The sequence below is a fragment of the Juglans regia genome, chromosome 3 (genome assembly GCF_001411555.2).
Source record: "Juglans regia cultivar Chandler chromosome 3, Walnut 2.0, whole genome shotgun sequence".
In the NCBI taxonomy this organism is placed as follows: Eukaryota; Viridiplantae; Streptophyta; class Magnoliopsida; order Fagales; family Juglandaceae; genus Juglans; species Juglans regia.
The window spans coordinates 17,332-31,970 of record NC_049903.1 but is presented as its reverse complement, the minus strand read 5'-3'; the positions used below and the strand labels follow the sequence as shown (position 1 = coordinate 31,970).

At 35.0% G+C, this 14,639-nt stretch overlaps 1 protein-coding gene across 1 annotated transcript; it reads left to right on the top strand.

Moving 5' to 3' along the window:
- Window positions 1-91: 91 nt before the first annotated feature.
- LOC109000405 lies at window positions 92-3,452 on the top strand. Its single transcript, XM_018977266.2, has 2 exons — window positions 92-1,712; window positions 3,054-3,452. Exons 1-2 carry the CDS (start codon window positions 130-132, stop codon window positions 3,130-3,132), a joined length of 1,662 nt encoding a protein of 553 aa, XP_018832811.2. The 5' UTR covers window positions 92-129; the 3' UTR covers window positions 3,133-3,452.
- Window positions 3,453-14,639: the final 11,187 nt, after the last annotated feature.

Below are 14,639 nucleotides of genomic sequence, written 5' to 3'. Positions count from 1 at the left end.
AATATTCTAAGAATCTAAGGTCTGTCTGACGAATCTGACTCTCCAATAAATTCGTGGACCTTTCTTCCCTACCCAGCAGTAACCGCAGGAGAACCACATTGTAAAAGAGATTCCTCTGCCCACAAAGATATGTTTCACCTTGATCATCCCCACCCTTTCAAACCTACAAACTCAGTCGCACATCCGAGATCCAATCACGCCGCCCATTTTCATTTTCATAGCACACAGCATCCTATGCCACCACCCAATCACAGACCTATTCTTCATGTCCCCATCAGTCCCGTATTCAATCCCAGAACCCACAATTTCAGCCGCATTGCAAGGTGCACAACTTGCAATGGCCTGGCACTTCCTGCCATTCCCGTTAACAATGATGCAAAATCGGATGCTGATAACCTCACTGAGCATCACAAATCTCAAGGGGTTCAAGAAGGTACTGGTGAAAAGAACTTCTGGGGTGCCGTAAGTTTGATCATCGGCACTGCCGTAGGGCCTGGAATGCTGGGTTTGCCGGCTGCCACCATCAGTTCAGGTCCATTTCCCTCGACCATTGTCATCCTTCTTTCGTGGGTCTATGTGGTCTCCTCTATTATTCTTGTTGCGGAGCTCAGTTTTGCAGCCATGGAAGAAGACGGGGTGGAAGAGGTGAGCTTTACTGGCCTTGCGGCAAAGGCTGTAGGAAGTCGTTTTGGTGCTTTTGTTGCACTCGTCTATGTCTCCTTGTGTTTTTCGTTGTTAGTGGCATGTGTTTCGGGCATCGGTTCGCTTGTCTCTCAGTGGTTCCCGTGGATGAATCTTGTTATGGCCCATGCCTTGTTTCCTCTAGCCGTCGGAACTTTGGTTCTTTTCTTTCCGTTTAAGGCTATTGATGCTGCGAATCGTGTTTTATGCCTCGCCATGCTTTTATCCATTACTTCACTTGTGATTGTTGGTTTATCTATGGCCAAAACAAAAATATTAGGCTCCTTTGCTTATGCTTCGTGGGGCTTTTCGTCCATTTTGCCTGCTATACCGGTTACTGTCCTCACATTGGGGTTTCACGTTATCACCCCCTTCATATGTAAGATTGCTGGGAACACGGTGCACGAGGCTCGAAAGGCAATCCTGGTTGGTGGGGCTGTTCCATTGATCATGGTTTTGTCGTGGAATTTGATTGTTTTGGGGCTTGCTGGCGTCAATAGAGCCGCTTCCAGAGAAAATCCCATATCCCTTTTGCTTTCCGTCAACCCCTCTGCTTCACCTGCAATTCAATGCTTTGCCTTCTCTGCCTTGGCAACTAGCCTGATTGGATATGCCGTAAGCTTCCCGAAGCAGCTTCTTGATACGCTGGATCTGATTTTTGGTAACATTAGTTCGGCAAAGCAGATTACCGCTCGTTCACAAATGGGTTCTAGTGTGGACGGAATCGGGAGAGTTGGTTTTGTTGTTTTTTCGGGAAGGCCTAATATTGGAAATGCGGGGGAGGTTTTTTATACAGACTCGAGGTGTAGAGCTGCCTCAAAAGCTACTTTGAAATCAGCCATAGATGGGTCTCATTCACTCAAGATCTTTCTAATAACTATCATACTCGGTGCTCCAGTTCTCATAGCATCTTTCTTCCGCTCCACTTTTTCTAGAGCTATCGATTTTGCTGGGGTTTACGCAAACTGCTTTTTGTTTGGCATCCTTCCTCCTGCAATGGCTTACATATACCAATCTAGGAAAAAAATCAGGTATCATGACCAAACTGCTTTCACACTTTTGAGCTATTTGTTACGAAACATCTAGACAAAGCAAACAAAAGACAAAATTACGAATGAACTGCCGTGGTGACCTTTGGCTCACGGGGACACTGGCTGGTTTGTTTGGAAATACTCATCCCAAAATCTTCAAGAAAATATCTACGCAACCTTTCATTTTCTACCCACCACACATTTTTTAAATTTTATTATTTTTTTCATCAAATTTTTAATATATAAATAATGAATAGAAAAATAAAATTATTTTAGAAAGAATAAACTCAAAAAAAATTTTAAAAAAATATAAAGATTTAAAAAAAAGTGATGTGTAGAGGTTGAGGAGGTTACGTAGTATTGCTCAATTTTCAATCCCATCCCATCTCATCCCATTTTCGTTATTTAAATATAAAAATTTTAAATTAATTATTACAATATTTCTAAATTTTTAAATAAAAAATAAAAAATATTAAACTTTTTCTAATCTCTAAATAAAAATAATATTATAAAACTATATTTTAACAATATATTCATTTTCATTATATTTTTTATTCAACTTTATATCTTTTTTCTCAAAATCCAAAAAGTACTTCACTCAAACAATCTCACTATTATTCATAAACTATTTTACTACTATTTACAAAACTTTTATTTCATCTCTCACTCCCAAGAAAACAATCACATGATATAAAAAATTACATAATTTGACAACGTATTTGCATTCATGAAAATATAGAGGATTTTATTATCTTGAAGAATGTCAAAATACATTTTGGAGTAATAATACACTATTTTAAACCAGTTATACTATTAATTAAATACATATTTATAAGTTTGTATGACAGAAATCTTAATTTTACAATTTTTATTATTTGCTCGAGCGAATTCTCAAAAAAGTTGGCTTGAAAAGTTCAGTGAACTTTTCGTTTGATGATTCTCTGATCATAAACAGGGTCAGAAATATTTTCCTAAAAGTTTTTTATTCATTTTTTTTCACTCTCATTCTCTCTTTTTTTATTTCCAGCTTTTTATCTGCTATTATTTTTTTTTCCTCCGCTATAGTGGCATCCTTACATCATTGTTTAAAAAGCCAAGTGAGTGAAAAAACTCTCAATACACTCATTTTGTTTTGTTTTTTTTTTTTATTTTCTGATTTTTAACTTTTAATTTAGGTTATTTTTATCATTTAGAGTGTGGATAGACGTCATTACAATTATAAGTTCCACATTCCATGTATGTCCCATATAGTTCATTTTCAAGCCATCTGGGGAATACTCGGACAACAACATTTTCTTAGTTAACTTTCGGTTGCCTTATTGCCGTGCTTGGAATTTGCAGGTCATCTATCCTGCCGGGGGGAGATGTTACCCTTCTTTTGCTTCTGTGTATTGCTGTTATTTTGGGGATTTGGCATTAGAAGACCGGCAGGTAGATTTATTTAACAGCAATATGGTGCTTTACCAACAGGCTAAAGCCAAGTTCCAACAAGGGACGAGTATTGCACTGATCTTCAATTATCTAAAAGCACTTTCAATGGCTAATGTATTTTACATATATATCTAAAATTTCTAAACATTTGTCTAAAAGGGAGCTCCAATGGATTATCTACTTTATCTTCATTTTAAATTTTGCTACAGTAACTCTTCGACATTTAGCTTGTACTGTTCATCTATCTATACATATCTTATTTACTTCTCTTTCTTTTGGGGCTGAATGAGATTGAGGTCGAGAAAAAAAGTCCTGGACTGCATTGATGAGGTGATATAATTAAGTAGAAATAATCAGCAATGACATCCTTGGCCAAGTTCTTTACACAGAACACCAATGCAGGATTCCCGGGTGTATGGTTCTAACAAAATCCAAAGAGCTTGGTATTAAATATTCAACAAGTAAAAATTTGCATCTAACATACTTTAATCTATTCATACGGACTTCATTAAAAATAGCAGATTCTCAAGATTGATATAAGTTAGTGCTTAACGTGTAGTCCTTACTTTGATATCTGAAATCATTCAAAAAAACATTAATATGTTCCAAGGTGCAATAGCAGGTGATATTTTTTTATTACACATGCTATGTCATCTCATGTCATTATTACAATTTTTTCAAACTCTCACACAAAATACAATAAACAATTCAATTTTTTCAAATCTTAATAATATTTTAACAATATTTTATTCAATTTTCAACTCTCATCTCATCTCATTTCATCGATCTCATCTATATAACCAAACGGGTCCTTAGTGTTTAATTTGTCTTTACTTTTAATAATATTCAGAACAAACATTGGTAGTATTATATTCCGTCCAGTGGAGGGTAAGCATACTGGAACTAAAGCTTTATTAAAATAGACATAAACCAATCCAAAACTTCTGTGTTATCCCATTTATTCCATTTGTAAAAAAGATTATTAAGAACCAGTTTAGATATTTAGAATATCTCAATATATTTATGAATAATAGTAAAATGATTTGAGTTAAAATATTTTATTGTATTTTGGAAAAGGAGAGAAAAAAACTTGAATAAAAATATTATAATGTTAAAAAAATTTTGAATATATTTTTTTTTAAATTTAAAAAATAGTATTATTTTTTGTGTTTTGTTTATGAGTTTGAACAAATTTTAATGATTAAGTAATGATTAGATGAAAAAATTAAAAATTTGAAATTAAAAATTATTTTATGTTTGAGTGATGCACTACAAGAAAATGGCTCTATTGCGGCGATTTTTAGTCTGTTGCAATTAATATCGCCGCAATAAGTCATTGGTCACGGCGATTTCTTGGTCGACGCTGCGATGTATCAGAAAAGACATCTTTATTTCGTCAAACGACCAGTGATCAAAATATCGCTAGAATTGATCAACTGCAACGATTTGTGCATGTATTAGCGGCGATTTTGAGCGCTTCAAAAACCATTTTTTCTTGTAGTGATGCTTGAGAAAGAAAGATCTTTAGGTCTTGGGTACACAAAATTTTTGGGATAACCATTATTATATTCATGAATAATGAGCCATTTTAGTATTGCCTCATTTAGTTTTATTTATGTTTCGTTTGGATGTTGAGATGAGATGAGATGAGATGAGAAATTTGTGAATATTAGTTAAAGAATTTGTGAATAGTAATGAAATGATTTGAGTTAAGATGTTTTATAGAATTTTGAAAAAAAAAGAGAGAAAAAGTTGAATAAGAATATTATAACATAAAAAAATTGTTAGAATATAATTTTTTTAATATAATTTTTGTTTTGGAATTGAAAAAGTTGAATTATTTTTTGTGTTATTTGAAAGTTTGAAAAAATTATAATGATTAAATGAAAATTTGAATATTTAAAATTAAAAAATGTTAATATTTGTGATGTTTCGATGTTGAGTGAGACTATCTTGCAATCCAAATGAACCTTAGTTGAAGTGATGACAAACTAACCTTGCCTATGGATCTGAAATTTCACCTAGATCTCACATGTAAAGTCCACAAAAAATATAATTTGTGCCTCTAATGCCGAAAATTATATATCAAAGTTGTATAAAAGAAACAAGGGGAACTTTCAACAAGTGAAATGGAATTTGTACTCAAGTTGAGAAGGAAAAGGATAGTCGACTATCTATTCCAAGCTTGGGGCAATTGTTCACCAGTAGGCGTAAACCCTGAAATGGAATGTTGTGTAGCATCCTTTACCATAGATGTATATGTGGGTGGAATAAGCATTGACATTAGCTTGCCAGTGAAGTCCTTAAAATGCTATCAATTAAAATGGGTCTGTAGTGGATTAGGCATCATAGAGTTTGGATGATTTTGAGGTATAGTAACCAAAGTTTTGAATATCGTACCGGAAGCCGTATCGGTCAAGGTACTAGAACGAAATATTTTGATACCGGTATCATTTTGTGTACCGTTCCGGAATAATATTTCGGTCACGATACCGTTTCGGTACCGATACCGGTACCGTACCATACCAGTACCGTTTTGTATACCGTTTTAGAATAATTTAAACCTGAATAAATTATATATATACAAGCATTAACTGTATTCCAAAATAAAAACAAAATAAGTCAAACTCAATATTCTCCATACAAGTCTTAAGTTTTAAGTTACAACTAACATAAAGTTATAAACACCAATATTATCATGATAAAATCATTAACTTCACTATGTCATCAAAGATACTCATCCTCATCAAAAAGACAATAAGGATCAAGATTCGACATGTTAATCAAAATATTTTCATCAATGTCATCACCGTCATCAACATCAACACCAACATTATCATTGTCTTCCTCATTTAGTGAGGCCAATGGCTCATCAATACTTGCCCAATCCAAATCTTCTCCATCAAGAAGCTCAGATTCTTCACCTACCCATTCTTCCATCAAATCAATGTTTTCAATATTGATTGGATCTAAAGCATCTCTTCCCTTTTTTATGCTCCTGTCAAAATAAAATCAAATATAAGTGAAAATGTTATATATTTTTCAACAGTGGAAACATTAGTATTAAAAAAATTTACCTCTCTCTCAACTTCAAGTTATAACGAACAAATACTAAGTCATTCAAACGTTTATGCACTAATCTATTTCTCTTCTTCGAATGAATAAAATCAAAATTGCTCCAGTTTCTCTCACATCCAGTTGCACTACAACATTGACTTAGTACTCGAACAACAAACCTTTGAAGCGTTGGCACCTCGCAACCAAATTGGGTCCACCATGCAACTATAACAATAATGCAATTATTAATTATTAATTAAATACAAGTAAAAATAAAATAAGATAAAATTTAAAATACAAGGTCACACTATTTAACAAATGATATTGATAAATGATAATACCTGAATTAATCTTATCACGCTGGTGGATTGCTAAAGAATGTCCAAACTCACCTACTGCATTCTTATACAAGTCAAGTTCTGCAATGATCTTGTCTTGATTATCGGGATCAAGTTCCATTTTCATAACACAGCTGTTGAAGCCTCTTATAACATCATTTTTATTTTTAAAATTGGGACTATAGTAAATTTCAGGATTAAGAAAACAACCCGCTGCATGTAATGGACTGTGAAGCTGCCTATCCCATCTAGAATCAATGATCCTTGTGAATGGACTGAATAAACTGACTTTGTTATTGCTTCTTGCTTTTATGTTCTCTTTGGCTCTTTCCATTGCATCATACAAGTATCCCATTGTAGGCTTCTCATCCCCGTTAATAAGTCATAGAACACGAAACAAAGGTTCACTAACTTTAGCAATAAATTGATATTGAACCCAAAACTCTTTATCTTCTAAAACGATCTCAGCTATCTCCTTCCCTATGCTGCTCTTAGAATGACTTGATGCAAACCATTTATCACAAGTAAACATTTCTCTGAGTTCTTTTTTAAACAAGAGCAAATATTGGATACTTAAAAAATTTGTCGCAAACCTTATAACTGCAGGACGACACAAATCATGACCTTTGGTAAAATCTTTTCTCATCAATGCCAAAACCCAGCCATGGTTATAGATGAACTTTGTTATCTTTTTGCCTTTTTTATGGTATCATCAATAAGTGGAAAATATCTTGGATCAGAAAAATTCTCCAACATTAAGTCTATGCAATGAGCTGCACATGGGGACTAGTAGAAAGAGCCATACTTCTGTTGTAACTTTTTTCCTGCAGCTTTATAACTTGCATAATTGTCTGTTATGAACTGCACAAGATTCTCAGCTCCAATTTCTTGAACAACCTCATCAAAGATATTAAACAATGTTTCAGCATCTTTTCTAAGGCCAGATGTATCAACAGACTTCAAAAACATTGTATATTTCGGACAATAAACAAGAAAGTTGATTATTGATTGTTGCTTTTGGTTTGTCCAACTATCTACCATTAGTGAACAACCGGTTTCATTCCAAATCTTCTTAATTTGTTGCAAATAATCTTGAACCTCATCCATAGCCATCTTTAACAAATTTCCTCTCAACTCATAAAAGATGGGCCCTTGAATCCTGGCCCGATGGCAGTCATGGCATCGATAGCTGGTTGATAAGACTTAGATTGAGCAGCATTGAAAGGTAGATTAGCATCATACCACCAGCGTGCTACAGCCATATTTGCTTTTACAATCATCTCATTTGAACACATAGAATTCTTAATTGAAGGTTGGGCCTAATGAGTTGTTCTTGGAGCAAAAAATCTACTCAATCCCTCCACTGACTCTCCAGTTCCAGATTCTTTCGACTTCCCCTTACATTTTGAAAGCTGAGACTGTCCCTCCATACTATTACGATCATCAATATCATCAGATGTTAAATCTATATCGCCTCCAATCTCTGACCTTATTCTCCTTCTCTTCTCTTTGCTTTTTTTCATTTCATTAAGCAACTCTTTCATTTGCCATTTTACATCTTCATACACCTTTTTACATGCTTCTACATTGCCTGGAATTCCAGTTAGATGATGCTTCAACCGAGTGATCCCGCCACCTCTAATTACTTTATTACAATATAAACATTCAGTATTATTTCTTGCCCCTAACACAGCACGTGCATGGGCTCATGCTGGATCTTCTGATCTTACAGGAGCAAGTATTGGAGTTGAAGTCATACCACTGATTGATTGACAACTATACATTTTTAACTATTAAAGTATAAAAAATTAACACTTATAAGTAAGCCATTAAGAAGAAACTCATCAAATCTAAACTACTTATGCAATATAATCTAAAACATTTATAAGAATAAAAACAAACATCTATAACAATATAATCTAAAACATTTATAAAAATATAATCTAAAACATCTATAAAAATACAAACAAATATATATAAAAATATAATCTAAAACATTTATAAGAATAAAAACAAACATCTATAACAATATAATCTAAAACATCTATAAAAATACAAACAAACATCTATAAAAATATAATCTAAAATATCTATAAGAATAAAATCTAAAACATCTATAAAAATACAAACAAACATCTATAAAAAATAATCTAAAACATCTATAAGAATAAAAACAAACATCTATAACAATATAATCTAAAACATCTATAAAAATACAAACAAATATTTATAAAAATATAATCTAAAACATCTATAAGAATAAAATCTAAAACATCTATAAAAATACAAACAAACATCTATAAAAATATAATCTAAAACATCTATAAGAATAAAAACAAACATCTATACCAATATAATCTAAAATATCTATAAAAATATAATCTAAAACATCTATAAAAATACAAACAAACATCTATACAAATATAATCTAAAACATCTATAATAATAAAAACAAACATCTATAACAATATAATCTAAAACATTTATAAAAATATAATCTAAAACATCTATAAAAATACAAACAAACATCTATAAAAATATAATCTAAAATATCTATAAAAATACAAACAAACACTATAACAATATAATCTAAAACATCTATTAAAATACAATTATGATTTGTTTATAAAAAAAGTAACAAAAAAATAATTAAATTAAGTTATAAATATAAACGAAAAAAATAGTAAAAATAAAATACCGAGATGAGGCCTTGAGTGGTGGTCGGGTGCGACAAGATGGACGGCGGCGGACTGCTGGCCGTCTGGGACTCGGGTGCTGCAGCTGCATGAGGTTGTGAACTTGAAGCCGAACTACGAAGGCCCGAAACAGGAAGGGTAATGTTGATTGTTGGGCGCCGAAAATGAAAGTATATTTCACTTTTGAGAGTCTGAATCTGAAGGCCAAAATGTTAGGTTTTCATTTTGTGGTGAAAGTCCAAACTTGCCCCTAAGAGTTTGCAAAAATTACAAAAATGCCATCAACCCAGCTGCTGAAACGCGTACCGGCCGAAATTTATCTTTCGGCCAAAACATAAAATACCAAACTCAATAAATCTACAATGTTTTTAACCAACACCAAAGTCACTAGCCAAACTTGGCCAGCCCAAATTGATGGCCAAATTATACTTTAGATATAAAATATTCATTTCCGGTAAATCTTCATCGTGCTGCAAACAAAAACTACATAAAAATCCACAGAATTCTGAAAAATGGTCAACTTCTCACATACAAGTGTTCCCAATATAGGGTGTAAAAGGTGTAAAAATCCACATGATTCTGGAAAAATCCACAAGTGTTCACATCAATCCCCCTTACGTCTACCAACAAAGTGAAATGTAACGGAAATTTTGAACACCTGCTTCTCACGTGCCTAACTACTACTGCAAAGACAAAATCACCCTTGACTTCATCTAGACCAAAGTGAAGGAGAAATTCGAAAACCCTAACTTTTTTTTTTTCTCTCCAGACCAGACCAGACCAGACTCATGACTTCATCGACCCCAAATTCTTGGAGAATTGGGTTTTCATGGTAAACGCACCAATCTGAGTGGTTTCAAATGTTTTGGGTGGTCTTCATCGAATTTCTCTCTATCTTCTTCGCGCAGTGGGTGTCACAGAAGCGAGTCAATCTTGAATTTCTCTCGGTCTTCTTTGCGGGCTTATTTATTGTTCCATCTGTGCGTATATTCAATATTTGTGTTCAATTCGTTATACGTGAATTTTGCATGGCAAATGTTTCCGCTGTGAGGATGTCTGTGTCCAATGTTTCAGTTTTGAGGATGTCTATGTCCAATGTTGTGGTTTTGAGGATGTTTGTGTCTAATGTTGTGGTTTTGAGGATGTTTGTGTCCAATGTTGCACGTGGGTAGGTCCAATGTTGTATGCTAGATGTGTGGTTGAATGGAGTTTAGTGGTCCCAGTTTGAGAACAACTATCCGAGGTGTTATTGTATGCTGTTGTTTTCTGTTATCGGGTTGTGACAAAGGTGGTCCCTTGCATAGGAAAAAGGATAAATTTATCTGTTTGGTCCAATAGATCCCTTTGTTTACTTTATGTTTGGTGCTTGGTTTGAATACTTTTAATTGAATTTGTGGTTCAACACTAATCTAATTGACAATATTTTATAGGATGGCTATGAAAAAGTTGCTTTTTAAAGTCCATCATGGTGGGGTAATTGATAGGCAGCACAATGAGGAATATGTTGGGGTAAGACTGATTTGTATCATGAGCCTTATGATGAGGATGAGCTATGCTGGATTGAGATACAGATGATTGTGACCAAGTATGATTACATTCCAGGTGACCTAGTCTATTATAGACAGCCTGGCTTGGGGATGCACAATGGTCATCACTTGCTTACATCTGACCATGATGTGTTGTCTATGGTGGCTGCGTATGAGGGTCAACAAGTAATTAATTTGTATCTTGTGTCTTATTCAAGAACTACAGTGCACCAGTCTGATTTGGATGATCATCACATCGAGGAGGATGTGAGTGACGATGAGGAGGAAGCAGAAGCACGCCGCCTTGGACTTAATGATCTATTTTGGAAAGTAGTGTTGAGTAGAGAGGATAAGTTGTATGACATTGATGTCAACACAGTGAAAACATCAAGGCCAACGTCGAGGTCTGCAACCACTGTTCACTGGTGTTGATGGTGAAGTGGCACTTGATGATAAAGAGCCACAATCTCCCTCAGATGTTAAGGATGAGGAGGATGAAGGGAGTCATCTGCCACCTGGAATAGGCTAAGACATAAGTGGTCTAATTAGTGATCCATTTCCAAGGTGGCCAAATGAGGATGACAATGGTATAAAATACTTCTATATTTTCTGGTTTATTATTTTAGTGTTAATTTCTCTAAAGCTGTTAAACAATGCTTGATTTGACAATTAGCAGGTAACTTACCTGATATGGCACCAAGTGATGTCCTTCAATCTCTCGTTGATAGTGGCGACGAAGGACATCTTGATTTTAACTACCTTGAGTTTCAACATGTTGACTTGGAGAATAAAAAAATCTCTGTTGGAATGAAGTTTGGATCTACAGCACAGTTTAGAGAGATAGTAAGGATGTTGAACCTAAATATTGATAAGTCTATAAAATTTGCAAAAAATGAAGGGGATAGGGTTACTATTATCCTTAAAATCCCTAAATGTATTTATCGAGTTTATGGGTCTTGGATTAGAGGGCAACATACTTTCTAATTAAAGTCTATGAATCCAAGACATGAGTGTAGCATGAGTTATAAGAACTCCATTGTCACATTATCCTAGATTGCAGATAAGCTAATGCCACTATTTATGAGCCAACCTAATATGCCTATTCATGCACTTACTGATGAGATTAAGAGAAAGTTGGGAGTGGAAGCTTGTAAAATGAAGTTGTATCATGCTCGAGCGAAGGCTCAATTTAAGATATTTGGCAGCCATAGGGAACAATATGCCAAAGTATGAGACTATTGTGAGACCTTGAAACAAAGGAACCAAAGTAGTTGTTTATTAATTAAGGTGGAACGAATAGCTCCCGAGTTACCTCATACTTTTCAAAGGATATATGTAGGTTTGGTAGCCAGTAGAGAGGGTTTTAAGGCTGGTTGTAGACCACTGATTAGTTTGGATAGTTGTTTCCTAAAAGATCCATTTAAGGGGCAGCTGCTATGTGCTGTTAGTAGGGATGCAAATGAAAACATTTACTCCATTGCCATGACCATTGTGGAGGCAGAGTTTAAGGATAGTTGGGGACTGTTTATTGAGACATTTATATCCGATCTTGGACAGCAACCTGAAGGTGGGTGGACATTTATCAGTGGCAAACAAAAGGTAATTTTGTGCGACTTTCAATATATTCAATTAAGTCAACCTATTAGATGAGCCACTCATCTAATATTTCTTGTAGGGTTTAAAGCCATTAATGGAGGAATTGATGCCTTACAATCACAATCATATTGTGTGAGGCATTTATAATTTTATATGGCAATTTTCAAGATGCTGGCCACATTGGTGTGGCACTGAAGGAAACATTTTGGCGGGCAGCCACAACATACATCAAGAGGGACTTTGAGAGAGCTATGGAGGAACTGAAACCCCTCAGTGAGCTTACATATGACTATCTGAAGGTCATAGACCCATCATAATGGTCTAGAGCATGGTTTAACATATCTTGTAAGTCTGACCTAGTAGTGAATAATCTCAGTGAATGTTTCAATGCGTATGTTCTGCAAGCACGGGATAAGCCAATTGTGACTATGGTGAAGACTATACAAAAGAAACTGATGAGGCAGTATCAGTTAAAAATGGAAGGAATTGGTAAATGGGAGAACAGAATAACACATCGGATGGTTGAGAAGCTTGAACTTGTGCATGACCTGTCCATATATTGTACTCCAACTTATGCAGGAGGTGGTCAGTTTAAGGGTATCAATGCTGGTAGGCAATATGTGGTTGATTTCGACAAGAGGACATACTCATGTTTGAGATGGGACATGACAGATATTCTATGCCCTCATACATGCACATGTATTGTGTATTCTGACCAAGACCTCAAGGAATATGTGCACGCCTTCCTTTACTTCTGCAGCAGAATTTCGAGCTATTCATTTCCAGATGAACTGGTTAGTGGCTAAGTCTTCCTTATTTACTATACAGTATTAATTTACATATATGTTTAGAATGTTGATTTCTTTCATTTACATTTAAATGTGATACTAGATCATTTCAGAACCTCTACTGTCAGAGCCATCACAACCAACAACCTAATCTAGGCAAACTAGCACACTCCACTATCGTCGCCTTCGCAGGAAGCAGGCCTAACAAGTCCAACAGTGCAGACTTCCCTATCAGAGCCTTCGCAGGCAACAGGCCAAACAAGTCCAACAATCCAAACTAATCAACTGCACGCTAATGTGGATCGTGTGCCAAAGTTTATCGCCAAACGAGCACACAGGAGGCGGTCTACAAGACTTGAGGCCACCACTCATAGACTAGTACACGACCACCTGTGTTGGTGGACTTAGACGTTGATACAAACAATCCAGCACAATAAAAATTGTGTTCTTGGGGCAATCCTGGAAGGGGTTGGGTGCAATTTAGAATTTGTGAATTGCCACCCAACACCCAAGTACCTCTTGCCAAGGCTAATGCATCAGTGCATAAAGGAAAGGGTGCAGAGTCATCTTCACATGTGGAGAGGATGAACTAAAATCAAAAGGGGAAACAGAAGAGACCAAACTGGCAATATTGACTACTATTGTACACAAAAAATGAAAATAGACTACATTAGGTATTAGGAAAGGAACTAATACTACTTTTGTTGCAACGGTCCAATAGTTATGCTCTTTTTGTAATGGTCCAATAGTTATGCTTTTTTTATTTTATGGTGGTATGGTGATATTTGAATTGAGGGATTTTGATATGTATGGTGACATTATTATTAATCATTATTACCACCATTTGACATTAATGTACTAAGCCTTTTTGGATAGGGAACAACCTACTTTTGCCTCCAAATTCAATACAAATCTAAATTACATACAACAACCAAAGTCACCACAACAAGTAATGTCCAATAGAACAATCAAGTTCAAAACAACAACCACATTCTATACACATCCAGAAAAATACATTAACCAATCCGACGCTATCATCAAGTTCTTGCGACCTTCATCACCATCATGGGACATTTTCATATAGATAAAGGCAACAACCAGAACAATTACAGTGATATCACGTCATATGTAGTTATTGTATTTCTTGCTTAAGTCCTTAGATTTTTCCTTCTCCTTATATAACAGTGCTTGGATATGCTCCCTGCGCTCCCTCTCCATCACCAAGTTAGCCTCCAATTCTAACTTCTCAATCTTCAACTTACGATTCCAAATCCAGAGTCTATCTCGTATCTGGCCAGCGACATCTCCTCACATGGAGAAAAAATTATCATCTACCCAATCAAAAAATGTACAACACCTGTCTCCACCCCCTTGTTGATAACCAAGAGTCCAATATGGGCATCTCCAGAACTTCCTTTTGTAGTTATCATCCGTAATTGACACTCTTAGACATGCTCATAGATTGCAACGACAAAATGCATCCAGTGGTACCTTA

Excerpts from the sequence above, each read along its gene's own strand:
- LOC109000405 (XM_018977266.2), top strand. The coding sequence starts at position 130 with ATGTTTCACCTTGATCATCCCCACCCTTTCAAACCTACAAACTCAGTC. Across the intron at positions 1,713-3,053 it reads CAATCTAGGAAAAAAATCAG|GTCATCTATCCTGCCGGGGG; the intron begins GTATCATGACCA and ends TGGAATTTGCAG.